The sequence below is a fragment of the Calliopsis andreniformis genome, chromosome 5, assembly GCF_051401765.1.
Source record: "Calliopsis andreniformis isolate RMS-2024a chromosome 5, iyCalAndr_principal, whole genome shotgun sequence".
Classification (NCBI taxonomy): Eukaryota; Metazoa; Arthropoda; class Insecta; order Hymenoptera; family Andrenidae; genus Calliopsis; species Calliopsis andreniformis.
The window spans coordinates 15,866,800-15,892,920 of NC_135066.1; the positions used below are offsets into that span (position 1 = coordinate 15,866,800).

Sequence of the window (26,121 nt, forward strand, 5' to 3'; positions counted from 1 at the left end):
TTCTTTCCGCCGCGGTAAGCTCTTCGTTCTGGGAACTAAAAAACGCGCTCGAGCTGTTAAATTGCTTCTTTGAACACCTCTGTTATAAACTATATCGAGTATTGTCACTAGTACAAGAAACTGACATTCAATCGAATGTAGAGAAAAAGCACAGTTTTGATGCATCTTAAGAAACTTTAACAAAAGAGTATATGAAAGCTAAGTAAATGTTTGCTAAAATACTATTAGTGAACTTATTAAATGAATATTGCATATAATCTACAGATTAAAAACTTGATTAAATAAAACCGATAGATATGGAAGAACAATGCCCGCCTTCATTTGTAAATCGATACATTATAATGAAACGGTCATACTTGCAGACTAACAAGGATTATTAAACTATGTACAAGTTTGAGCTAAAGGAACGTTTCACTGCTCTTTTAATTATTTTTGTATCTGACGAATTATTACAACACTAATATAATATTTTCTGTCCTATTTGCTCTCTTTGTCTCTCTTCATACTGTTCACTTTTATTCCTGCTTTTTTTTTATATTTCTGTCTTTGTCAGATGTCAAAACGAAACATTGCCATATCTACAGCAAATACTTAACAATGTAACGTTAATTTTGCAATAATTCAAAATTATACATCTTCAAATGTAAAACATTAATTATAACGAATAATTGTTACCGCTTATTTCGTGATAATCGCAACAAATTTTGTTCCAAAGTGAATATATGAAACACGGAAGAAGAGAAAAAAGCCATTTCCTTTTGACTTTTTCGAGATCTCGATTGTCATTGACCCTGTACTAATAGTTATCTATTAATTAACATTATCAAATAAATCTTTCCTACATTATCGCTTTTTTCTTTTCACCTGAGCGGCAGAACATTCGACTTTTGACAATATATTACTTTATTAATGTTTCGTGAACGATATTGTCACTGTAATATCTTTTTTTCTCCCAAAAATGCGAGAAGTGAAAAACGAACTGGAATGAATGACGCGCCAAATAATCGACTGTCACGTGCCAGAGTATTAAAAGAAAAAAAGCTATAAACTGCGATAGTTGATTAGCATTTAAGTGTATGTATTTTTCTGATGGTGTGTTTAAATATGTATAGATTTGAGCAGGTGTTATTTTTTAACGATTTTCTACACACGCACGCACGCAAGCACGCAGACACGCTGAAAAATGCGCTATCTGAAAAATTATAACCTAAACAATTTCGAACCCCCCAAAGGTTGTCCGAGTGTGATTGTACAATTTTTTTGGAATTCTCGCTATCCTCGGGTTTAATCGGGATAGCAAAGTCGCGTATGTCCAGTCTCTTGTGTTTTGGTATATTTATAAGTATAATATGTATAATATCTAGACGTATCGCGCGTATACACGCCAATTTATGAATAAACTACGATATACATACATATTTATGCCTTTAATTGACATGATACATAGCTTTACAATGTGTGCCTTGCAAAGATCACTTTTCGGAAATGGATCGTTTATCGCAATACGTAGTCTGCTTTATTTTTATTTTTGTTCACCGCTCGATTCGACTTTATTCGTCAGCATTCTTTCTCGTGCTCCTCGATGCTATGTCGTTTGAAGTTAACGCGCGAAAAAACAGGTTCACCAAGCATTAAGCATCAAATGCTAAACTCTAAAAGTAACGTACGTTGTACGTTCTAACAAGAGACTTTATACGTAAAATTTAACTCGTACTCACTGTCCTGTACGAATATATTCGTAATATGAAAATCTAATATACACGTTTATATTTCCGTATATGTATATTAATTCACAATCGTTTTCTAATAATAGGCACTATAGGTCGACGAGAGGTCGTGGCGTGTTGATGGCAACGCTTATCGGTGAAAAGGAAAATTGAGAGAGGTAAGGTGAAAATCTATTCTTGTCTAAATCAACTTCCTTGCGTTCTTACTCCAAGGATTTGAATATCGTAAAATGAAGACAGTTCAATAAGGTTATAGTAAAAATTTAACTAATTACTACAAAATTCGTTGTTCCTTTCTCTTTGCATCTCTAACCTTTGCAACATTTCCTGTTTTTCTTTACTCTTTCTCTCTCTTACGTCTCTTAACTTTTAATTTCATGTTACAATAAATAATAAATAACTTGTGACGTGTTTGTTTAATGCATTAGATATAATAACAATATACTCGTCATCGGAGATTCCAAAACTCATTCGATAAGAAGTATAATATAGTGAAGAATTGTCAATGTGAGATTGTCAATAGTTGAAAGAATAAGAATTGAATAAGCTATTTGTACCATTTCCCGAGGTACCGTTGCTTAGTATATCTTTTCGTGTATGAACTTCTACACGTGTTCGTTTGTATGAATGGCAATCGTATTTAAAAAGAGTTCTATGTTTATTAAAATTAACTAATTGGAGCTGTTGAGACGTGCTTATTGTCGCACCTAGACGCATTAATTGCCAAACAAACAGTAGCCGCGTTCTTCCTTCGAAGACGAGTACAAATTTTGGCGATATGTTTAAGCGTTCTTCGCTATGCTCTTAATGAATCGAATGTAATGAAAAAGACGAAAGTAATGAAAGAAGCAGGTGACATAATATCGCTCTATTTATTCCACGATATTTCATTTCATTTCATTCATTTTTCACCGCGAAGTCCTCTTCAAAATGTCGAAGATACGAAAAAATTCGAAAATCAATTGCGTTCAATTGTTTTTCAACATTCTTCACATTCCTTTAAATAATGAAAACCGTTTACTTTATAATAGTATGTGCCTAATTGTGTCTACGTACGATATGTAAAATTAATTCATTGTACAATTGAAAATTACTTCTTTAATATCAAATTACGTCAGATTGTTAGATATTTCTATCTTTGTATTGTATTAATTAACTTTTCTGTTTGTACGATTATGTGTTTGTGCGAAGAGAGAAAAGATAGTGATAGATAGTTTAGTGATCTTGACCAGCCAATTGATTTTACTTTTTACACTCTTTTATTTGTGTGATTTATGTTTAAAATCTTCTGTAAAGAAAATTCAAAATTATAAGTACATCGAGTAGGGGGTAATTGGAAACAATGAAAGTAAAATTTATTGTTTAACAAACATGTACTTCTTCTTGCTTTAAATATTTATGTAATATTATTGATTATGCTCAAATTTTAAATATCATATTGTCGATGTTTTAAGTATCGTGCAATCTTTTATTGAAAATCTGACTAAGACTCTATAGAATCTAAGACTCTATAGTGCATAACAAATTGTTCGTTAGTAGGTATTTAGAACCTACATTTTTAAAATAATTAAATACGAAAGCAAAAGCAAGAATATATTTATTAAACATAGTCTCCTTCATTATTTCTTACTACTTGTTACCCAACTGATCTCTAATTTCGTATAAACTTAATCACTTTGAGCCACCTCAGCAAACGAATTATTTTAACAAATCGTACGCAAATCACAATGACTTAAATGTATAATCAAATAATTCATAAGAAATTGTAATTTTTCTGCCCTGACGGATCCACCAAATTGCACGTACTATCCATGCTCTACCTTTATAGTAATTTGAATTTCATTAATCCAATCGTGTTTCTAGTAATCTACATTTCTTCGAAAACGTAACGAAAGAAGAAACGATAACCCTGTCGCTTTGATCTTCTAATTTCACTAATTTCACGCGTGTCTCTTCCCTTTCTTTCTTTCCATAGCGTTCCTTTTCCTCGTTCCTTCCCGCCTTTCCTTTCCACACAATTATGAGACGTGTACGCTATTACACGATTCCAGGCAGTATACATTCTATCTCTCATTACTCGTACCTCTTCATAGCAAGCCGGGCAGTCTGCGAAGCTATAAACTGTACCAGTGATTTAGTTTCGAAGAAGGGATGCGGTGTTCGTATGTACCCCACTAATTTGGTCCAATCACCTCTCTAATCGCGAATACAAGAGCACGAGCCTCGAGTAACGTGGGCTCGAATAGGAATCGCGTCGACGCGCCCCAACCATGTTATCCTCTCCGCGTGTGTACTCTCTACGACGTAAGAAAAAGACTTAAGCTCGATCGCGAGTGATCGATAAACGGCAAGGATAGGCTAACGTTAGTCGCTAGGAATCGAAAAGGGCGTTTCAAGAACGGCAGTATTTCCACTGTAGAAAAAGAGTGCATCGTTCCGGGTGAAGTTCAAATATTTCACGACGAAGTTACGTGTTTGTGAGGTTGCGACGCAAAAATCGTAGCGTTTACGTAATTCAGTGGGTCTCGAACAATATTCTATAATGGAGTAGTAAAGGCGTCCGAACGACGATATAAGGCAACGGTGTCAAAGAAAGAGGAAGTAGAGAAGAAATCGAGGAAAAACAATGCTCGTGGATTCCCGTGACACCTTGATAACGAAACGTATGGCGATCGGCTCTGGCCTCACGCTGGGAATGACTTCGGAAGGATATCGAGCGTGACGGTTTAAGATCAACTGGTATCGTCAGGTTGCGCGTCTCGATACTCTTCGCTCTCTCTGTGAACGAGGACGTGAACGACCGTGGTCGCGGATTGTCGCCTCAGGAGCGCCGGCCTCGACGGCGGCGCCGAATTCTCTGGACTGGGTTCTGTTACGAGTATGCTTACGTCGGTGGACTCGATTGGCAGCGGAGCTGGTTCAGGAGCTGGTTGATGTTTCTTTCGTAGGCTACCGCAACGTCTGCTGAACGCTTCTTTAATGTCACGATGCAGGCTGTTTAGGGAGAGCGTTGTGGCGCTCGGCGTTAGCGACCTGCGCTTCGTGGGAAGACTGTGGGAGACTTCCTCATCGGGATAACTTTCGACGGCGTCTTGACGGCCAAGTGTTGGCCCCCCGATTGATCTATGGATCGCAATTTTGTAAATACGTGTGTCATGAAATTGGAGTTTGCAAGCCTGGATTGGCTAAAGGTGCGATCAATCGTGTATGTTCATCTGCAGAAGTACTGTGCAAAAGGGTGAATCCTATAAAGGTGTTCGATGAGAAGTGTCAGACATTTTGTAGACGAAATTGCGTTTCAGGTTGCCGTCCCAAGTTATTAAATCTACGTTTACATTAAGCAATTGTTTGTCGGACAATCTAGTTGATCAACCTAAAGTCGATCAAAATTGTCGTTTCAATTTGGTTGAAAATGGATTCACATGGTCGACTTTGATAAACTTTAGATTGATAAACTCAGTTGCCTACTCAAAAGCTATTAAATGTGAACGTAGCTTTATTGTTGAGAAGACGTCTAAGGAGGATGCGCGTGAAGCATGTCTGACTCGAAACTTGACTTATTCTACTACCGTCGCTACGTCTGCCTATACACGCAACCAGTAGAATAAGTCAAGCCTAGAGTCAGACACATAACACGCGAATCGTCCCGTCATATTCTCAATAATTAATAACTCTGGAACGAAACCCCAAACTTAATTCTATTATTCTTTCGTTCTACTTTGACATGTAAAATCAGCCTTTAAAGCTTCTGACACCTGTTGCCGAACAACCTGTATAATTAGAAAGCTAGTGTTTATCAGATTAAAGGGTTGGTACGCAATTACTTATGCAGAATTCCTTTACACAGAATCGTGATACAGTAGATGCTATGTACATTTCATTTTACTAGAGATTGAAATTTAAATATTAGAAACTTAGGAATCTAATCCAGACCAAAGCTCGTGAGCTCCATACTCTGAACATCAGTGCTGTCCAAGTGAGGGCTCTCCCACTCCCGTTTCCATCGTCAGAGAAACCACGCGACGCTATGAAGGCCGACATGATATATTAGTATCCCTATTTATAAGAAAGCTCAAACACTACGAACAACGTATGTATTGGTGGAGCAACAGAAGGGTAGAAAGGAGAAGCAGGCGAGTGAGTGGGCCCTACGCTGGACAGCGCCGCTGTATATATTTATACTTGTATTTATGAAATGCAAACCTAGTGTGTTGATCAGAGCCATTCGCGCTAGCAACGGAGGAACTGGCGAACGGCTGCTGTTCTGTGGTCGGTGAGGGACGGGATACGGTTAAAGCAGGAGGAGGCAGGTCCTCATGAGTACCGGTGGCGCCGGAGAGCAACAGCAGAGGTAAATTTGGAAAAAGCCACGCCGAGGCGGCACCGAGCTCGCTGAAATCGCTGGCGTCGCTGGCCCTCGAGGACTTGCGGCTACTGGCTCGGCTACCTCTATGTACATGTAGAAAAGCCGATACTTTGCCACTCCATCCACCCCCGCCCCTACCCTCGTTCCCTACACCGGGACTCGACGTTTGCGTCTGTGAATCCACTTCTTGAGCCATTCTTTCGCGTTCCTTCTTCGCTCTGAAAATAATTTCATTAGTGTACACTAAGGGCTTTCTATTCGCTGTAAGCTCGCGACGTGATGCATCTGACGGGTGACAGAAATTTTAAAGGGTGATTCTACGTGTCAAAGTAAGACGGAACTAAAGAACAATGAAATTGGGCTTGAGGCTTCGTTTCGGAGTTATTAGTTGTTAAAGATATACCTAAAGTGTGCATGTGTCTGGCTCGACTTATTCTACTGACCTATTCTACTGGCATCGTTGTGCCTGACCTGACAGTAGAATAAATCTACGTTAGATACATCTCACGCGAAGTTTAAGCATTTTGGAAGCAATTAATTCTGAAAAACGTTTCAAGTGCAATTTCATCCTATTTTGATAGGTAGAATCATTCTTTAAAATTTAACCTTTGACATGCCATACAGAGAATAGAATAACTTTATTACGGTCAAAGTTCGAGGACAGAATTTTTTTACGCTATAGGATTATTGTTTTGGGAGTATGTTAAAGGTCAAGTGAACATCAATAATTTGCAAACACTGACGAGCTCAAAAACGAAATTCGACGGGTCATTGGCGAGATTGAGCCGCAATTACGTAAAAATGTATTGAAAGGAGTAAACAAAAGGACGTTATTGTGCAAAGAGAGCTACGGTGGCCACTTGGCCTATATTGTATTTCATATTATAATTGTAGAGAATCATGATCGTAAAATATTTATTGCAGTGAACATTTACTCACGCTATGTATTCTCTAATGGTGCGCTGGATTAATCTAGCGGCTTTGTCTTGACGCTTCCACATCCTTGTCGAAGAAACAATTTCGAGTTCCTTGCGGGTAGGAAATTGTTTCTTGAACTTGATGTCCATCTGTTCTTGTAGCTTTCGGAAGTCCTCGGACTCCTCGACGTGTCCGAGAACGTGCTTGACAAGTGCGTGTAGAATGTCCAGACAATGAATCTTATTACCCTTCGCGATAGGAAGATTGAAGCTGACCAACGCGACCATGTTGGGCTTCGATATTCCTAAGGGTGGGTCTAGGCTCGCTATGAAATCGCTCAGTTGCGAAAAGTTTATAAACTGCGTTGCATGCGGGTCGTACCTACGAAGCAATTGTAATTTACCAGCATTAGGATAATATTCTAACCCATATAAAGAAGAAAGATAAACAAGATGGGATTAGGAAGACTGAAGAAGGAACGATTTCTTACATGTACTGAAACAAGTTCATGAAGACTAAAAATTTATTTGCTCTAAATACTTTCAAGATATGATGAATAGAACTACATAAGTACAGCATAGTTTTTAACAAGTGAATATAGATTTAGTAACACTGTTAAAATCAGTTTCCTCGACAGCAAAGTAGCAAACATAATAAGATTGATTCTACCACTTGAGATCTACTTTTTGCACAAGAAATCGTTCCACAAATTCATTCCCATCTCAGCTAAATAATTTCAAGAAGATACTTACTTGGACCATCGTATATAGAACATTTCCAAGTCATCCTCGACGATGCCAATTTCCTCTTCCTGGTGGGCCTGATTAAAGTTCTCGAGGATAATGGCGATGTACATGTTGATAACAATCATGTAACTGATTATGATGAAGGAAGTAAAATAAGTTATTGCTAAGAGAGGGTATCCGCAATTTCCGTTTAACTGCCGGCTAGTAGGAGTCGGGTCGCAATCCGGTGGTTGCACCATCAGGGATTCTAGCACGTCGTTCCAGCCGGCCGATGTCATTAATCGAAACAGTAATTGCATGCTTCTACCGAAAGTCTCAAAATTTACCTAAAGAGCCAAAGGATCGAGATCCGTTTCAATAATTATGGGGAGAACATCGGGAAGAGTAGGGGAGAACACATGGATGTGTCCAGACTCGAGCCGCGAGCTGAGTCGAGTCTCGACTAGGACACAATGCCGCGTTTCCACATGAAAAGAGAGGGTCAAGTGTTTAACAAAATCGTGTATAAATCGAAGACTGTGCAGACTGCTTGCAGAGATGAGAAGAAATCTAAGGAAAGAAATAAGGATTCAATTAGCTTTAGGATGACCTTCTTATGGCTGAACCTTTCTTGAATGGAATACGTCAACGAGAGGTTTTGTTTTTATGAACTAGCGTATATGTAGATTTATGGGATTAGAGATGTGTTATTAATTCATAGGCAGAATCCTCTTATCCCTCTTTCGCAAGTTACGCTGAACTTCTTCTCATCTGTGCACTATAGTTATAGTAGAAACTATAAGATTATATGGTTGGATCTTTATGGAAGTTTCTGAGTTTGACTCTATTATAATATGGAAGTAAGTGTAGGGTTTAATCTTAAGATTGTTATTACTTGTGCCCCTTATAGAAGTAATAAACGCGTGAATTTCAGTATGCAAGTAAAAAAATATATTGTGTTGCAAAAGTGAAGTGACCAAGTCACAGCTTTGAAATTGAAATTAGACTGAGCAAGGCATAGGCAAACTGAAAATAAAAGGCACTTAAACAATTGTGAATTTGTATTTAGTGTAAAACTGAATAGAACCTATACGTATTAAAGCAATAGCGAAAAACTTATAAAGTGTGTAGAGCAGAAAAAGCGTGTAATGTAGCTCTTGACATGTGGAGAAGCAGCATTAGTGAGGCTCGGCTCAGCCCGCAGCTCCGAGACCAGATCGCAGTCCGATTGTGCTAGTGGTTTAATTGTATAGTACTAACCATGTCGTCGAGCGCACCCTGCTTCTTAACGTGGCCAAAGACCGACATGCCGATGATGGCATAAATGAAAGTAATCAGAGCTAAGAGGGCACCGATGTTGAACAGCGCCGGAAGACTGACCACCAGAGCGAAGAGCAGCTTTCGAATACCTTTCGCTGCTTTAATGAGCCTTAAGATTCTACCGATTCTGAACACTCTCACCACCCGCAGGAGCGTCGGGGACACCGGAAAGTCTACCATAATGTCCTCCATTAATATCCCTAGAATCGACGCCAGCACTAGGAGGAAGTCGAACAAGTTCCATGGGACCGTGAAATAATGATAACGGAGTCCTATTATCTTGACGATCGCTTCTAAGCCGAAAACGGTCGTGAAAAATGCATTGGACACTTCGAGGACGAAGAAGATCGGATGAGGCTGATCGTAATGCTCGATCCCCATAGTCAGCATATTGAGAAATATCAAAATGAAAATTGCTATCTCGAATCTGGAAATATCATTACAAGTTGTGCGTCGGTCAGGACGCGGTTCGAGATCGTCTCGCAAACAATATACGGGATAGATTTAAAAGCGATTCGAGTTGCTCACCTGCGTGAATTCGATAAGTCGTAAAACATTGCGAGGACTTGATTCATCGGACGCTTTATCACCTTTTGCGGCTTTTTACGGCCAAGCTTTTTCATGGCAGTGTAGTAGTGTTTTTGACTTTCGGTCAAAAACATTTCTAGCACCCCACCTTCGTACTGGAAGTAAGAATAGGAAAAAAAAAGGGGAAAAAAGAAGAAACGTGTCATTCGCGCGTACACCGTTACCATGATTATTACATAAATCGAGAAACATTGCTATCTTGCTTCATTCGATGCTTACCTTCTTCTTCAGCATGTTAAAGTTGTCTATAATTACTCCGATAAAGAGGTTCAGTGTAAAAAAGGAGCCGCAGACGATGAATATCACAAAGTAGAAATACGCGTAGATGTTCGCCTCTCTCTGAGGTTGAAGGTCAACACCACGCGCGTCCACCGCGTCTTGCATCACCTCCATCCAACCCTCGAAGGTTGCCACTTGGAACAGAGCCAGATACGCTATTCCCACGTGATCAAACGTGATTTTACTATTCTCCCAGGAGTAATTCTTCCTTAGGCAATCGTCCTTCGTATTTACGATCTAAGAGGGGGACAGGGGAGGGTGTTTCTCCATCAGTGTCTTTTCTGTCCGTCCAGCTCCCTCAAATCATCTCTCCTTTTACCTTCTTCGCCGCGAAGAAGAGGAATAGGATCAGGATGGTCTACTCACCGAGATGTCCAACAGTTCCCCGTACTCGTTGACGCACTTGAAAAACTTGCCGCCGAAAAATTGCACACCCATTATAGAAAATATCAGCCAGAACACGAGACAGACGAGGAGCACGTTGAATATACTGGGTATCGCATACATCAACGCGTTCACTACGATCTAATAGAAAAGAAAGCGATACTTCTAGTAGTACTCTCTAGCCTGAAGGCATATTGAATTTCTAAGTATACTTTCAGCTTTTTTCATCATACACGTGTCTACGGCTCAGCTCGGACTCACCCTCATGCCTTGCCATCTCGATATTGCTCTTAACGGTCTCAGTGCTCGTAAGGTTCTCAAAGACCTTAACACTTTCAAGTTCTCGTTCTCTTCTATCAACAGACTAAATGTTGATACCTGTTCAAGAAAGAGAGCGTTACAATTGGAAAGAAGCCTAGCCCTATTATTGTATCGCGGCTTATAATGCATGCGTCAATGTGTCAATTGGTACTCTAATTGTTGTTCCGCTAACTAAGAGATAGAGGGAATTGACAAAGAGTAGAGTAAAAAATTGATCTGTTACTTTTCGGGATACTCGAGTTGCATCAACTGTTTTATTTCGTTTTTGTGGCAGAAAGTTGGAAACAAGATAGAAAGCGCATAGCAAAGCTTGTTACGACAACTGTGTTAGGGTCATTACGCTACAAGCTTGCACACTATGACGATTGATAGCATGCTGCGAAAGCAAAATAAGTAGATAAAGTCAATGTTGAGTGACCAGTTTTTATTTCACCGTGCTTCTTATGCAGGCAATTTTTTAGTCTAAAATTGTATTTGAGAAATATGTATCTGATTGTCGTAATAAAAGTTAAAAGTCCATAATCGAATTTTATAGCATACAGAAAATGTAGGCGTTGTGAAGATTAGATCAAGTGCTATGAACAAAAAAAAGAATGAATTTTAAGTAAATCAGAAGCTGTAGTTAAAGAACAATCCGATTGAAATATTTTTTATTTTGTTTTTAATTTGTTGCCTGAAAATATTTCCATTCTGGAATATTCTTACCAATGCTTTTCTATTCCGTTCCCTGTACAATGCGAACATAAAAATTGTACGAAATCTAAGGTCACCAGGATGAATGGGTTGTCAGGGGAAGACAAAGGAAAGTGTACGGTTTTAAGAATTGCGGTGGGTCGAGATAAGGTGGAGACGGGAAAAGAAACAGTCCAAGGTGTGGTAGGAGTAATATATTAATTTTGCACGTACCTGAATCCGCAAGGCGTTACATATAAAGAATTCAAGAAAGAAACGCACGAAAATGAGCACAAATAGTAACACAGAGGGAGACACAAATAGATGGAACTAGAGAAAAGAAAAAGTGAAAGAGCGACAATCGCGACGGCTAAATTTGCGATTGGCGAATCAACGAAAAATCCATGCAGCCAACAACGTTTTGGACGTAAAATCTTTTATAATCACATGCGCTTCGCTCGCGCGCACGTACGGTGCTTCCGGTCGCGCATACACGCCAAGAGGAATTACATATACGATCGATATATATGTATATCAATGGTTGCCACACGATTGTACGCGGTTCTACTTACAAAGACAATTATGAAATCCAAGATCGTCCAAAAGCTGGTAAAGTATTTGCAGAAACCAAGCGCCAGCCACTTTAGCAGCATCTCGATGCTGAAAAGCGCGCAGAAGCCGAGATTGGTCCAATATAGGATTTTCTTCAAAAATGGATTGTCATCTAGGTAAATATCCTCGAAACAGAGCGTTATGGAAGATGCGAAAATTAAAACTAGTATCATCCATTCGAAGCCCGGTGTGTCGACAACCGACAGTACAATCGTTCGCAGTTTGATCCATTTCTTGCCGATGGCCGTGGCGACGCATCGATCGATGCAATTACACCTGCATAGACAATGCATCGTTATCACGATCGTTTGTTAAGCGCCTGAACCTTGCAATTACGCTCAGGATGAACGATTTTTTCGTGTAACGTTAATAGAGTTAGACGTGAAAATGTTCATACAAGGTATTAATCAAAGTATGAGATATATTTTCATTGAATCGATTGTAGATATCAAAATGTCGAGAGAAAGTTCGTATGTACGTGTATTGTATTATGCATATTCTGATTTTAATCATTTCCTCCTAATCTTGAAGGTCAGGGATTTATAGTTGGGTGTTGCACATCTAAATATATTATACTTGTTTCTTTCCTTGAATACTGCTGCAGCAGAATTATCAAAATAAATTGCAACTTTTCAGGCGATAGACAATGTAATGATATTCTGTGATATAATGGGCTGGCTCTCTAATAGATTTTGTGCACGAACATTGTCGAAACGGTGTAAATTTGTATAACTACATATCTTTAAACTGTTATTTTATGTAAAAGAAGAATCTTAATTATTGTTTGTCAATATGGTAAAAAAAGTTTGTGTCAGACACAGCTAAATAAAATGCAAAAACATAATAATTTTTTATTGATATAGTAAACGATTATTCATTCTTAACAATTTTCTAAAATAAATAAGTAGCAAGTGTTTTTTGTAAATTATTTGGTAAAGGTCCAAGTATTGATGAGTTACCGTATTTAAAACGTTCCAATTTTTTGTGATAATCACTACATACTCATCTTATTGATAATTCTGTATTTTGTCACGACAGAAAAAGCGAAGTATAGTTTCTTCAAATTTGACAGAAAGTAGCTAAAAATGTACAATTCAGAATACCTGACCTCTTTACTACACTCTTCGTACAGTTAAGTAAAATTAAAGGGAATTAAAATTGTTGCATGATTTATGACAAATAGTTTTCAAAAAGTATGCAAATATCGTAATAACGAAACAGACTGCTAACAGCGTGAAATTTTCATACGAAATGTATTTAATATTTATTATCCCATTAATATTCAGAACGTGTAAATACCTTTGGACACTTACCAATTTTGTTCCCTTACTTTTGTTAGCCCGGAATTAATTAAGTTGTTGAGGGTACTTGTGCTTAAGTGCATTAGATAACACGGAGAAATTTGCATGCATATTTCTACATCATAATTATACTAAAAGTTCAGGCAACAGGATGGTATATCTATATAATAATTGGCAATTATTCTAAAATATTTGAAGATTAGAAGTGATAACTAATTCAGTGATTATTTTTAATAATATTAACTCATAATACTTGCGTAAAACTATCTTTTTAAGTACTTAAAAATATATTAAAAAAATAGAATTATATTCAAAAATATATGTACAACAAACTTTTTCATTATTTTGTTACCTTCAATTAATCCTCCACAAATATGCCTCATTTGCATTAACACCTTGTATGTAGCCCATCCTGAATAAAGAAAGAATATACATCTCCTTACTTTTGATAACACTGCCGTGGAAAGCAATCCTGCGGTTCCTTCCGTCGATTATTCCTGCCAAATCCTGGGAAAGATCCCATGCCGTCTAAGTATTTACCCTTGCTGTCTCTTCTACCGCCAACAGTCAGTTCGTCAACGTAGCTCACGAGCGCGTGCCAAGGTCTCTTCGGTACCCGATCCTCTCGTTTAGGAGAAGGTTCCTTCTGCGGCAGCATCGCGGTTCTTTCTTCCACAGGCGCTTTACTCGTCGTGTCCTTCGCCACCTCGAGATCCTGACACTCCTCCTGATAACCCTCCTTCAACTCAGACTGTTTCTCCTTAATAGAACCACTCTCATCGTACTGAGACTCGTTATCCTTTCCCCACTGTTCATACTTCTGCTCCTCCAGTTGGGACTGAGCGTACATAGGATCATAAGTGAAAACAGGCTGATTCAAGCTCTCCTGGTAGGATCTATTATAAACATTGTCCTTCGGAAGGCTCAACACAGTCTCCTGGATCGCGTATTTAGTCTCACTGTCGGACCTATCCATCACCCTCCGCACTATCTTCTCCAATCTAGGGTCCTTCTCTCGCGCCCTTATTCCATGAGTCACGCGAGAGCACTTGTTCTTCTTTATGATCGAACGAATCCGATCGAACGACCTGGCGAGCTTCGAGTCTTCTCCAACCTCCTCCTTCTTCTGTTTCAGCTCCTCCGAGTTGAAGCTGTTGAGCAGCAACGCAAGAAAGAGATTCAGCACCATGAAGTTACCCATGACTAGGGCGGGCAGGAATATGGCAAAGCAGGCGCCAGGACCGTCTTCTTGCTCCGCCCGCATGCAGTCCCACAAAGGTTCGATCCACTCCCCGCAGAGTATGCGGAAGATCATCATGAACGAGTGGAAGAAATCGTTGAAGTTCCACCGCGGGACTGGGTCAGGATAGAACTTGTCCAACGTGTAGTCTTTACTGAACAACTGCATGCCGATCACAGCGAATATGTAAATCACGATCACGAGAACTAAAGTGAGGTTACCAAGTGCGCCGATCGTCGAGATGATTATGCTGAGGAGGACCTTCATCGTCGTCCAGGACTGTGCCAGCTTTAAGACACGAAGCAGCCTCAATCCGCGTATCACGGAGAGACCGTCTACCAGCTCGAAGGTAAGATCTATCAGAGACGCTGATACTATTATCAAGTCGAAATTGTTCCACCCGTTGGCGAAGAAGTCTTTGCTCAGCGCCAACAGCTTCAGCAAGCATTCGAAGGTGAAGATACTGGTAAACACTTTATTACCGATGTTCAGGGCTTGTCGTATCGACTCGCTCATTCCGTGGTGCTCCATCGCCAAGAAGCCGGTATTCAGGACGATGCACAGTGTGATCGTCAACTCGAATAGTGGATCTCTCACTACCTAGATACGAGCCACTCGTCAATCGAGAGTCGAGCGTTCTCCTTTTCTAGTGTTTATGTTCTTTCGCGCGAGGTCTGTTTGTGTGATCCTTGTTCGTTATTCGTTATGTGCGTCAACTTTAGGAAGATGCAACGAATATCGAACTCGGTGTGAAAACGTTTGTATTTCCTCCAAAGACGCTCCTCTCTCGACGCTACGTTTACCTTTCTCGTGTACCTACCTTGTACAAGCAGTTCTGAAATCGCAGCCAGCCCTCGTAGTCTATACAACACTGTATGCATTTCTCGCAGTTCCTGTCCGGAAGATCATCTACAAACAAGATAATCTTTTGTGAGAAATTGTGAAGCTAGTGATGTGCAGATTCTTTTAACTCGATGAACTCAGACTTTGATCAAAGACATTTAAGAGGCTTGAAAATTTGGGTGGGGTGGATTTCTACTAACTATAACTTTTAAAACTCGTATGAGAAGTACCTGAAACCATCAACCATTGCCATGTGACTGGTAAAAGAGCCTATCCTTATAATAGAATAACATGAATAGTGGATTAGCAGAGATATTCTAAAACTTTAATAACTAAAAGTAAAGTGACTATTATAACTTCCTCGTTCTTAACTTTCTTCTACATTGTTCCATAAAATCATTTTCCTGTTTTATGATAAATAAGGTTGCTTTGCTTCACTCTTCACATGACTTTACAGAGAATTCTGTTATAAGTAGAAGAGTACTTAAAGAGTAACCACCTGTTTACCTATCTTGCTTACTTAACAACCTAAGTTTGTCTACAAGTAAGTTCTTTTCATGCCATAACTAACGAGAGTAAGGTCGCTGAGTTGACTAACTTCGTCATACGCAAAAAAATGTCTACGTTACCTAATATAACAATATGCGACAAGTATTCTGGCGGGAGCGTGTACATCTGCTTTTTCGTCTTGACACCATTGTATTTGAACACCCTGATTTCCCTAGCGGTTCCAGCGCCAAGGGAAGTAGGAATGGGCGCTCGGAGGTATCCAGAACGAGTTGCTTGCGACTTCTCCCGTTCGCTGTCACCCTCAGCTTCAGTATCGGTTTTCGCTCTCCCTCTTGCATCAGATTCGCCGTTTCCATCAGCATTGTTGCCAATCGCCGACTTCTCCTGCCAATCGGCCCTCGACTCTCTATTCTCTTTTCTATCATGCTCCTCGACAGATGTGACGTCGTCGCCGTCGTGATCGTCGACCACCCCCGAGTCGTCCAACGACGATTGCTGATTGCTGTTGTTGCTGGCCTGCCTCGAGTGCAGCATCCCACGATTCGGGGCCAATCGATGGACCGCGTTGTTCTCCACTGTCCGCGGGCTGACATTCTGCAGGTGCAAGTGAGAGGGTCGATGAATGGCCGAGTGCCTTGGACTGGGACTTGGACTCGGCGTCACTGATCTGGATGGAGAAAAGGTCATGAGAAGTCGTGCAACTAATCGTTTATATCGGGGCTCATTGAAAGAGCGTACCTGCTTGGCACGGAGCCACCCTTGTCCTGGCCAGACGCGCCGGATGCGACAGTGCTCCTAGTTCGTCTTCGCTTTCGCGTTTTTTTACGTGTGTAGCTACTCAAAAGGACGCCTTTTCTCGCGTCGAGCTTCTTTTGCTTCTCTTTCGCGAGAGTTTTAACGTTGATCTTTGTCGGGTCGAAACTAAACGTCGAGTCATCGCGATGGTCGGTTAAGTCTTTTCTTCGTTCCTGGAAAAGAATGCCAGTTGCCCGTGTATAAATGAATGGGACTTGAGGAGAAACTTTTTGTAACTATATATAAGTTGGACCTTGGGATTTTCGAGAAATGTAAAGCTAATATTAAGGGTCAAAAAAGAATTTTTTTAACGATTGCCGTGTTAAATAGCAATTCATATTTTAATTAATATTGTTAATTCTTTCTTTATTATTCTGCGAAACGTGGAAGTTTCTATACAAGGTAAACCGCCTGAAATTTGGTACTAATGTCCCCAAAAATAAAAAAGTAATTCTAAACTCTGATTCTTGCTAATGTATATTTGTTATTTAATTTTTGTATGCAAAATTGTGTCAACTTTAATATGCATTAATTTTAATGCATAGAATTACAATAAGGCCAACGCCTCACATAGATGCCTAAGAGCTTTCGTAATCGTGTTGCTCTTTTGAAACTAGTGCACACATGAGTTGCAGTGTCATCTACCTTCCTCCCTTCTTTTTGTGGTGTTGTGAATATAGGCCACGGACGCTTCTAATGCTCGATTTAGACTGAAGAAAAGATGTCCTTTCAAAGACGTATTGGAATGTTTTGCATATATGATGGTTTCCATCGCAACGGTTCACGCCATCTTTCAGGCTTTTACAATAAAGTGACTATTGACTACCATCTATAAAAGTATATCTGTTTCTAGCGGATGATAAATTAAAAAAAAAACCTACTTTTTTTTAGAGATATTAAAATTTCATTAAAAGTCAACCTTCAAGTTAACTATATTTTATCAGATTGTAACCAGTCACTTATCTTGTACACAATATCGTAAAACAAACTTATAGGAAAAAAGGGGAAAGAAAACTGTGCAACTGTGACGTCAGAGGCATCGACCTTTCAGCGTTAGTGGTGGTGTTTCGCCAATCATTAGATGCTTCGTTTGTGAAAAGCCCTCGAAATAATCACATACCTCATTTGTAATTTCAGCTTCCTCTTCATAGCTGAGCGCAACGACCGCCAGCATAAGATTGATTAAATAAAATGAGCCGAAAAACACGACCACCGTGAAGAACGAGACGCTGATAGGTCCGCACGCCGACAATACCTGCGCACAACGTAGGTGTTCATTAGCGACAAGTACTTTCGCATACTTCCCATCTTCCCGAAGATATCGGTGAAGAAACGCATTACATGTGTACCTTGTTGTAGACGTCTTCCCAATAATCTAAAGTAATCAACTGAAACGTTGTAAGCATCGACCACAGGAAATTATCGAAGTTTGTATACCCGTGGTTTGGGTTCGGGCCAACACAAAGGCAGATGTAGCTCTCGTTGCAGTGCCTGAAAAGCAAAGTTCCTCCCGTTAAAGTCGAGTTATCATTTAAGGCAGTCGTGCATGATAACAAACAGGGTTCGTCTAACCTGGCGCCAGTCGCGTTCCCGCAAATTATTGGCTCTTCGTCTTCGTCGAATGCCCAGTTGGATGAATTCCAAGTCCACCTGTGGCCGGCGCAAGGTATCAGTTAATGCCTCTCGTGGCTCAACAAGCTATTGTCTTTCACGTCGATCCGTGTATATACATATACACAGGTGTATATATAATATGTGTAAACACAAACATGACCTTTTTATAGACGCAACATATGAATACGTACTCGTTCCAGTCGATTTGCGTGTCGTTTGATTCTATATTCTTCACACACTTGTTCCGGAGCTCGCCCATGTAGACTTGCAGGGCGAAAAGCGCGAAAACCATCAGACAAAAGATAGTGAGCGTCATCACTTCGGCAAGCTGCTTAAAACTATGTAACAATGCGTTGATGATGGTCTTCAGACCTGAAAGGAAGCCCGTGCAATCACGATCTCGTCGAGATTCTTTCCGAGTTGGAGGAACTCGTTAAGCTTCTCCAAACACGGGTTGAATCGAAAAGGACTATTTGCGAGCATACATGGCCGCCGAATTTTAATGTTCTTCTTAATCTGGCGTTGGTGGTGCAACTTTATCGTGCCCTCATTTACCCTGATTTATGGTCTCTACTGGCGTTAAGTGTGATAAATTAGGACATATTGGAATATTTAATACTGGAAGCTGTTTCAAAGCCAGAGGGAATGAGTGAAAAAATAAAATAAAATTAATATTGTCTTTGCACGATTTTGTGAATGTCAAGCATATGAAAAATGTAATTAGGGTTTCGATTATTTTATGCGGCAGGATATGGAGTTCTCTATAGTGTGCTGCGGCATTGCGACTTATATTAATGCAGGCTACACCACGACATCACATTTTATTTCACTAAATTGTATTTAATTGTCAGAATATTAACAATCATTTATTTAGCAATATTTAATACTTGAAATCTGAGATAATATCTAGAACTATTTAATATTGAAATATGTTGGACAGCACGCTATGGGAGGACGTCCTCACCATTCCGCTGTCTGAAGTAGATTGAAGTTTAATTACATTCTTTGCATATTTGAGATTTACTAACTTTTACGCAGATATTGCAGTGCTTATAAACAAAGAATTAGGGTGAGAAGGTTGGACCTCTTTTACTGTGCGTTATTACTTTCTTTTTATAGAGACAGTAATGGAAGATGATTGATGTATTGTATATCCTACATTCTCTGTGTATTGAAAAGAGTTAATCGTGTTCTTCCCCCGCGATCTTACCAGGCATGATAGAAACAGTTTTGAGAGCCCTCAATACTCGGAACGTCCTCAGCCCAGCTAAATTTCCTACTTCCATTCCTATTGTAGCGTATCCGCTGGTGATCACCACGAAATCCAGCCAGTTCCACGGATTTCGCAAATAGGTGTACTTATTGAGCACAAATCCCTTGGCTATTGACTTGATCACCATTTCGGCCGTGTATATACCTAAGAATATATACCTAGAAGAAAAAGAGGAGGAAAAACATGCGGGTCTCTGCCGTTTGGCGAGCTTTTCGTATCTCGAAGGGGGGATGCTTACTCAGCTTCCTCGATGGTCTCCGTCATGGCGAGGAAGGCACAATTTAATATTATCGTAGCCATGACCACATAATCGAAGTACTGATTCGTGCTTAGGAAGATACAGTACCGCCTTATAGGATTCCATGGAGAGAATATGAACCAGCTGTTCGTCGCCGTAAATCTATGAATGTAATTTTTACGAAATCTCTTCGACACCACGCAAAACGTCTGAAACACAAGGAAAGTGGACCAATGGCGGACCTGGAGTTCTTTTCTTGCTTAGATGTCTATGTATTCGGTCGTTTTGAATAGCCAGCACTCAGATGTCCATTTCCAATAAACAAAAATGTGTATCGGGCACTGTCGTATTGATAAAATACCATATCCATATATATTTATACAGAATGTTCGGTTAGAGGGAAGGGAAGATTGAAGAGAAAGAGTGATAGAATTGCGGTCAAGCTTTCATTTGGTAATTATAAACGTTTCAAAATTGGTGAAATCCGCTGAAACTCGGAAAATCGAATGACACTGTCGGCGCGATGCTCGTGACAGGAATCCAGTCATGGAGAACAGTGATTATCAATTAATCTTCAGAGGCTATGATAGACTCTGTTACCTTTAAACGCTAATAACTATAATAGCAAACGAAGACTTAAATGCAATTTTATTATATTCTTGATTTTATCGTATTTTGCAGTCTAGGATAACTCCATAAATTTTCCTCCTCTAGCCGAATATTCTATATAAATATAAGATAGATATACGTGAAATATTGCAAGTTATTTTTTCATCAATTTCTGAAGATGAAGTCAAATTTCTTCTTTAATATTTCAAAGTTCACGTGGCTTTATACTGTCTTAATTATAAAAAAATGAAATTTTTTTTAAGGAATATTTACTCCAAAAATAGCTATCTGAATTTGCAAAGGTTTTATACATTGCTGAGAAGCACTATACCTTATTAATCCCTAAAGCATTTAAATATAATTTGTCTGTGTCTCTAGACGAGACATTTCTATATTCAGATAAAATGTTATCCCTTTTCTCAATTTTCCTCTATTTCTGTACCATTTTCAACAGTTGCTCCAAAATCGTGGCAACACTTGTATTCAATTGCCAAATGTAATGTACCATATGTGGTACACGAGCAACGACACTGTCAAAATCGCGTTCGCTTCGAGAAACATTCAACGATGCAAAGAAAACCAATGTCGTATACCTAGAGCAGTTTATGGCTATCGATTTGACGCCAAGTACTCGAAATACTCAGGAACCTAGATACCCGTGAGATATCCGAGAAACCAAAAGTTACTAGTGCAATCTATCGAGAATACTTGATCACTGAAGTGGCAGAATCATACGAAATTGCATGCAACGTAAGTGAATCGCATAAAAACATATAAGGGGATAACAATACGAAATACTAGCTCGCATGAGATTTATAATTCTTATCGGATTTAGAGCTCCACTCCGTTCTCGATATTGGAAGGTTTTCTCTCATAGAGGCTTATCTCGGAAATAGTGTCGCGTCGTACAAATATAGAGATCCATTAACAAGGATAGAAACTGATAAATGAGAAAAGCAAAGAAGATTTATAGTGTTTTTTCTGTTATAATTTTGCCGCTGTTCTGTTCCTTCCATTGTCGTATTTAGAAAACTACAAACAAGCCTTTAATATGTAAATTAACTTGAGAAAATTGCACCCTACCTAAATTGACTGGATTTGCAAATCGTGATTTGGTGTCAAAGTATAGTGAATACGTATTGAATGTAAGAGAATTTCTGTAAGCTAATTCAAGAGAACATATGTGTTTTAACAAGAGAACTGTTATTTCTGTTGTTGACTATTCTGTTTTTTTAGCGATAGTACGCGCAATAGTAATAATGAAAATTAATAGAGAACTGATTTTCTTCAAATATATAGGGTTGTTACATTATGTAGTCCATTATATTTTTGAAAATAATACTTTTTACCAAAAAAATAAATAGTGACTAAGAAATTAAAGTTTAAATTAAATGAATTAATGTAAGGCATAATCAAAAGTATTTCTACTGAATTTTATTTTTTATGGAAGAATTTCAAATTAAATATTCTCTCAAAATAGTTTATCTTGTTTTAATTACTAGGTATAATTATTCTACACATATATCAGCTAGAATATAAAATTATATCTTGATCTTTAAAATTATATTTATATCGAAAAATATCTTTCCCCGATATTAACAGACAGATAAAAATTATTATAAATATCACAATATTTTCATTATCATATAAAACAGAACAATCATGGAAACCACTTTCGACACAAAAAGAAATAATAGTAAAATTACAATTCAAAAACACGAGTATTTAGATATTAGGACATATGAATAAGGAAGAAAGCTTTATCTCATCAAAGAGAATTAGAAAACATTAAAAGAAGACTTGAAGTACCATATCCACAAAGAAAGGAACTAAATTACTCGGTTCGTTTCTAAATCATCCCTTATGGCCATTAGGAATCTCCGTTCAAACGAGTTCTTTGTGATTTTTAGGGAACAATTCGTACGCGCTGACACCCGAAACGGCCTTCTTCCTTTCCAATTTCCGGTCCCTGTGCCGCAATGATCGAGTCTTCACTCGGTATTTCCAACTGTACTAGATTGCTGACACCGATTCTAGGGACCAAATTTTTAATCTCCCTCCTCGGGCGTCATTCATTCTAATTCACTCTTTTGTCCCATTCAATCATCGACCTACACCACTTTCCTCGTCGGCTTTATGCTTTAATCACGGCGATCGAAGCATTAAAGACGATCGCAATAAAACCCAATTTATAGTACCAACGAGCCAAGCACGAGTCTAGGAAATATTATACACACTAGTGAAAAATCACAAATACAGAATTACAAATGGTAAAAGACTATCAATATGTGCTTCGTCGATGTAATCGTCCCGCTCGTCCCGTTCCCAGCTTGTCGGATAGTACAAATTGAGCTTAAGCCTAAGCGCTCATCTACAGAAAATAGTGGACCAAAAGTTTTGTTGGTCCAAAGACCGATAACAAATGTTATATATAGACTATTTTCTTATCCATTAGATAAAAGAAGAAGGATTGTTCAGTTTGCAATCGGCCTTTAGACTGGTAGAGTTATTGGTCACCGATTGTCAGTAGATATGCGCTTAGGCTAAAGCATGCTACAAGAAAGAACACAATGAAAAGACTCACCTCGTCGTATATAAAGTTGTCGATTTCCTCGAGTGGCCTGCCATACAGTTCGGTCGGGAACGGTTCGTATTTGTTTGGAAGCACCGCACCATCCTCAACGGACATTCGTCTTTTCGGTTGAAACCCATAATCCCTCACGAGCTGCACCGTTCTGTTCTCCAGCCTATCGAGACTCTCCTTCGTAAACAGTTTCACCGTCTGTTTATTGTTACCCGTTGGCGTCTTCACAGACAGCTTGCCATCATCCTTCTCCGCGTCTCTGCCGTCGGAAACATCAGCTGCCGTCGTCGCGCGAGGAGTACCCAGAGGATCTACCTGGATCTCTGCGCTCCCTGAGTCTCCTGTCCCAGAATCAGCAGAGGCTCCCGCCGCCGCGGCCAGCGGAGGTCTTAACCTGGCCACATCCCTGGGTCTGGAGCCATCCTCATCGCCAGACCTCTCGAAACCTGCCTCTGCTCCTTCTTGCCTCGGTGAACCAGACCTATCAGGAGCTGAGTCCTCGCTAACCGCCAATCTCTCCTCAGCCCTCATCCGATTCTCGCGTGTTCGATCCTCGAACTCCTTCTCCAGAGCAGACCTCGATCGGTTCTGATGCGTTTCCTCAGCATATGAAGCCAAAGGGTAACTTGGGAAAATGGGTGAAGGTGTCTCGCAGCTCTCCACGTACTCGTGGTCCATGTACTCCGGAGGGCTGAGACCTGCGTATGGTGGCGGCGAGGGTTTCTCCGCGGGAGGCGATGTCTCTCGACCTTCGCTGGTCTCGCTAGCTGGTGAAATGAGTATCGAAGCGGAGGCTGACGTGTCTGGTCCCCTCCTGGAGTAGTCGCGAGTAGAGACTCGCGAGTTGTCCACGCTGGAGTCCATCCATGAGGCCTCCTGAACGCGCGAGTACTCGAGGACAGAGTCTCTGGGAGCAGGAACACGGCGGTCATCCTGTTGTTGTTGGCGGTGGTCCCTCGAGCGAGTCCTATCGATCGACGATGAGACACGATAGTCCCACCTGATGGGCTCCGGGTTGAACCTGGGCCTGGGCTCATAGTGTTCTCCCCGTCTCGGCGGCTGAGGCGTCCTCGAGATCCCGAGCCTCGAGCGATCCAGCAGCTCGAACTCCTCGGCGATGTCTACGGGGAGATTCAAGCTCCTCTGGCTCCCAATCTCTCGCGGCGATCTCTCAAGAATATCCCGCGCGGCACCGCGGGATCGAGTGGTCTCTCCTGAGAACCGAACGAGCTCTTCTCTGGAGAGGTTCGTCGCGTAAAGACCCGCCACTCTAGGTCGATTAGTGAAGCCATTGTCCTCGGAGCCGTTGCTCGAAGGGTTGGGAGAACCTTTACATCCCTCACGGCCACCGTGCGAAGGTATCATTGGAGTCTGTGGTTCCTCGGCTCACCGGAATTCGTACCTTTCATCGTTGCGACGCCCTGGCCCAGTTTCTTCCTTTTCTTTCACACAAAAGTGTCGACGGCTCGCGCGCATTCCGCGGGATCTACCCCTCGTGAATAGAGCCGCGCGAGAGACGTCATTCTATGCACCCCCGATCCGCTGACACCGCTCAACAGTGGAGGGCAGCGTATTTTTTTCTGTGTCTCGCCGGTCGCTCGATGTCCTTCCCACACTCGATGGACGTTCTTTTGATTTGAGATGCTATTGACTAAGCGCCGAGCGGAATGTGTGTCGCGGAAACGATATATAGGTTCTTCCCTTTTTCGTCGATGACGACACGTTTCACCCCTCCAAAGGTGAAGGACTCGAGGTGTCGAAAGAAACGGGTGCAGATGAATCAGAGAACACCAAAGGGGTAAGCATGGCTAAGTGGAGTATGGGTCCCTTCTCTTCTAGGCGCGAATGGCTTGCACCTAATCCGGCCTGTCCTGCGGCGATACCTGGCTGTCGTTCACGCACGCTTCTGATCGCATCACGGTATAAAAATGTAAAACGTTGACTCGCGACGAGGCCGCGACGATGCTCGACGCAGTCGATCCTCTTTCTTGGTCACTCGGCACGACACTCGCGAGCCATGGTTACCACCTGTTTTAACCGAAGGGAGGTGAGAATCGCGACGGGAACCGTGTCCCCAATGTCTCTCCGACGAGATGACAACGTCGTACCAACGAACGGGACGTGGAGAAAGCGCGGCAGGAGGGACTGGCGGAAAGGGGTGAGTGCAAGGGAGCGAATTGAAAAGAGTGACGGGGAGGAAAGTGGCACGTATGGGACGGTGGCGAGAAGGATGACGAGAAGGAGGGGAGATCCGGTCGAAAGGAGGAAGCCGGAGAAGAAGAGAGACGGAGACGAAGGAGAATAGGACAGGAAGCCGTGGTGCACCCTCGTCATATAGTTCGATAAATCGTGACTCAAGCAAGGGTGCAAAATCACGGACGCCTCCGATGAGAACTGTGACGATACTATGGACGAAGTCGATTCGCTTCGCGCGCGCGCGTATCGAACGGCCGAGGAAAACGGCTTTGAGGTCTCTCGGTTCCCTCTGTATAAGCGAATTTATCCTAACACATTGAAATACGTGCGTACACACGCGCATCGGGGGTTATCGCTGCCTCGAAACTAACTAGCGAACCACCAATCTGCACCAACACTCTCTCCTCGCCGCCCTCGACGCGAACCCCCACCCTGGGACACAACTGACCCCTGCAGGTGATACCGTAGTCAGCGAGCGTCACGATTCCTTAGCCTTTTTCTCGCCGCCGACATTTCCTCTTGGGGAGAAGGTTGAACGGTTTCGAGGACGAACTACTTCGTGGTAGATTAATTGCATGGCTTCCCAATCGAATCGGTCTTCCATGAAATTTGCATACATACACAGAGTTTGCTCCTTAAAGCGGTTTTTTTCTTTAAACGACGAACCTTTGGTGACGATTGCAGTACTTTTTTCGTTATAGGCTCGTGATTCAATGAGAGCAGTGAATTTATAGAGAGTAGGTTAAAGAGTTGGAGTATAAGTCTAAGAAAGAGGAGTAGTGACAAAGGATACAGTTGTGTTGGTTTGCGAATATTTAAATTTGGAACGTCCGAATTTTTTAAAATATAACTTTAACGGGTGTTATTTTTTAAATACGTATTGATTCGACCGCTGGCGAGTTTTTTTTGCTCAATGAAATACTTTTTTAGGTTTTGTTAAAGACAATGAACGTATATATCGAATTTTTAAAGTGTGCGCTTGAAGATTGCGCGTCGAAGTTAATTG

The 26,121-nt window shown here is 40.8% G+C and overlaps 1 protein-coding gene across 2 annotated transcripts; it reads right to left on the reverse strand.

Moving 5' to 3' along the window:
• Positions 1-297: 297 nt before the first annotated feature.
• LOC143179261 (sodium channel protein 60E) lies at positions 298-25,320 on the reverse strand. Of its 2 annotated transcripts, XM_076378391.1 has the most exons (21): positions 22,920-25,320; positions 19,727-19,935; positions 19,426-19,646; positions 18,407-18,587; positions 18,174-18,251; positions 17,951-18,092; positions 17,722-17,856; positions 16,545-16,774; positions 15,926-16,473; positions 15,270-15,362; positions 13,657-15,049; positions 11,873-12,188; positions 10,569-10,685; positions 10,290-10,448; positions 9,864-10,160; positions 9,585-9,739; positions 8,997-9,483; positions 7,764-8,083; positions 7,033-7,392; positions 5,931-6,311; positions 298-4,850 (listed from the first exon to the last, which is right to left on the reverse strand). In XM_076378391.1, exons 1-21 carry the CDS (start codon positions 24,282-24,284, stop codon positions 4,460-4,462), a joined length of 7,578 nt encoding a protein of 2,525 aa, XP_076234506.1. In that variant the 5' UTR covers positions 24,285-25,320; the 3' UTR covers positions 298-4,459. The 2 variants fall into 2 exon arrangements, with proteins under 2 accessions (XP_076234506.1, XP_076234507.1); XM_076378392.1 differs by lacking the exons at positions 298-4,850; positions 5,931-6,311; positions 7,033-7,392; ... (5 more) ...; positions 10,569-10,685; positions 11,873-12,188 and having other exon boundaries at positions 14,911-15,049; positions 15,274-15,362.
• Between the last annotated feature and the right edge of the window lie 801 nt (positions 25,321-26,121).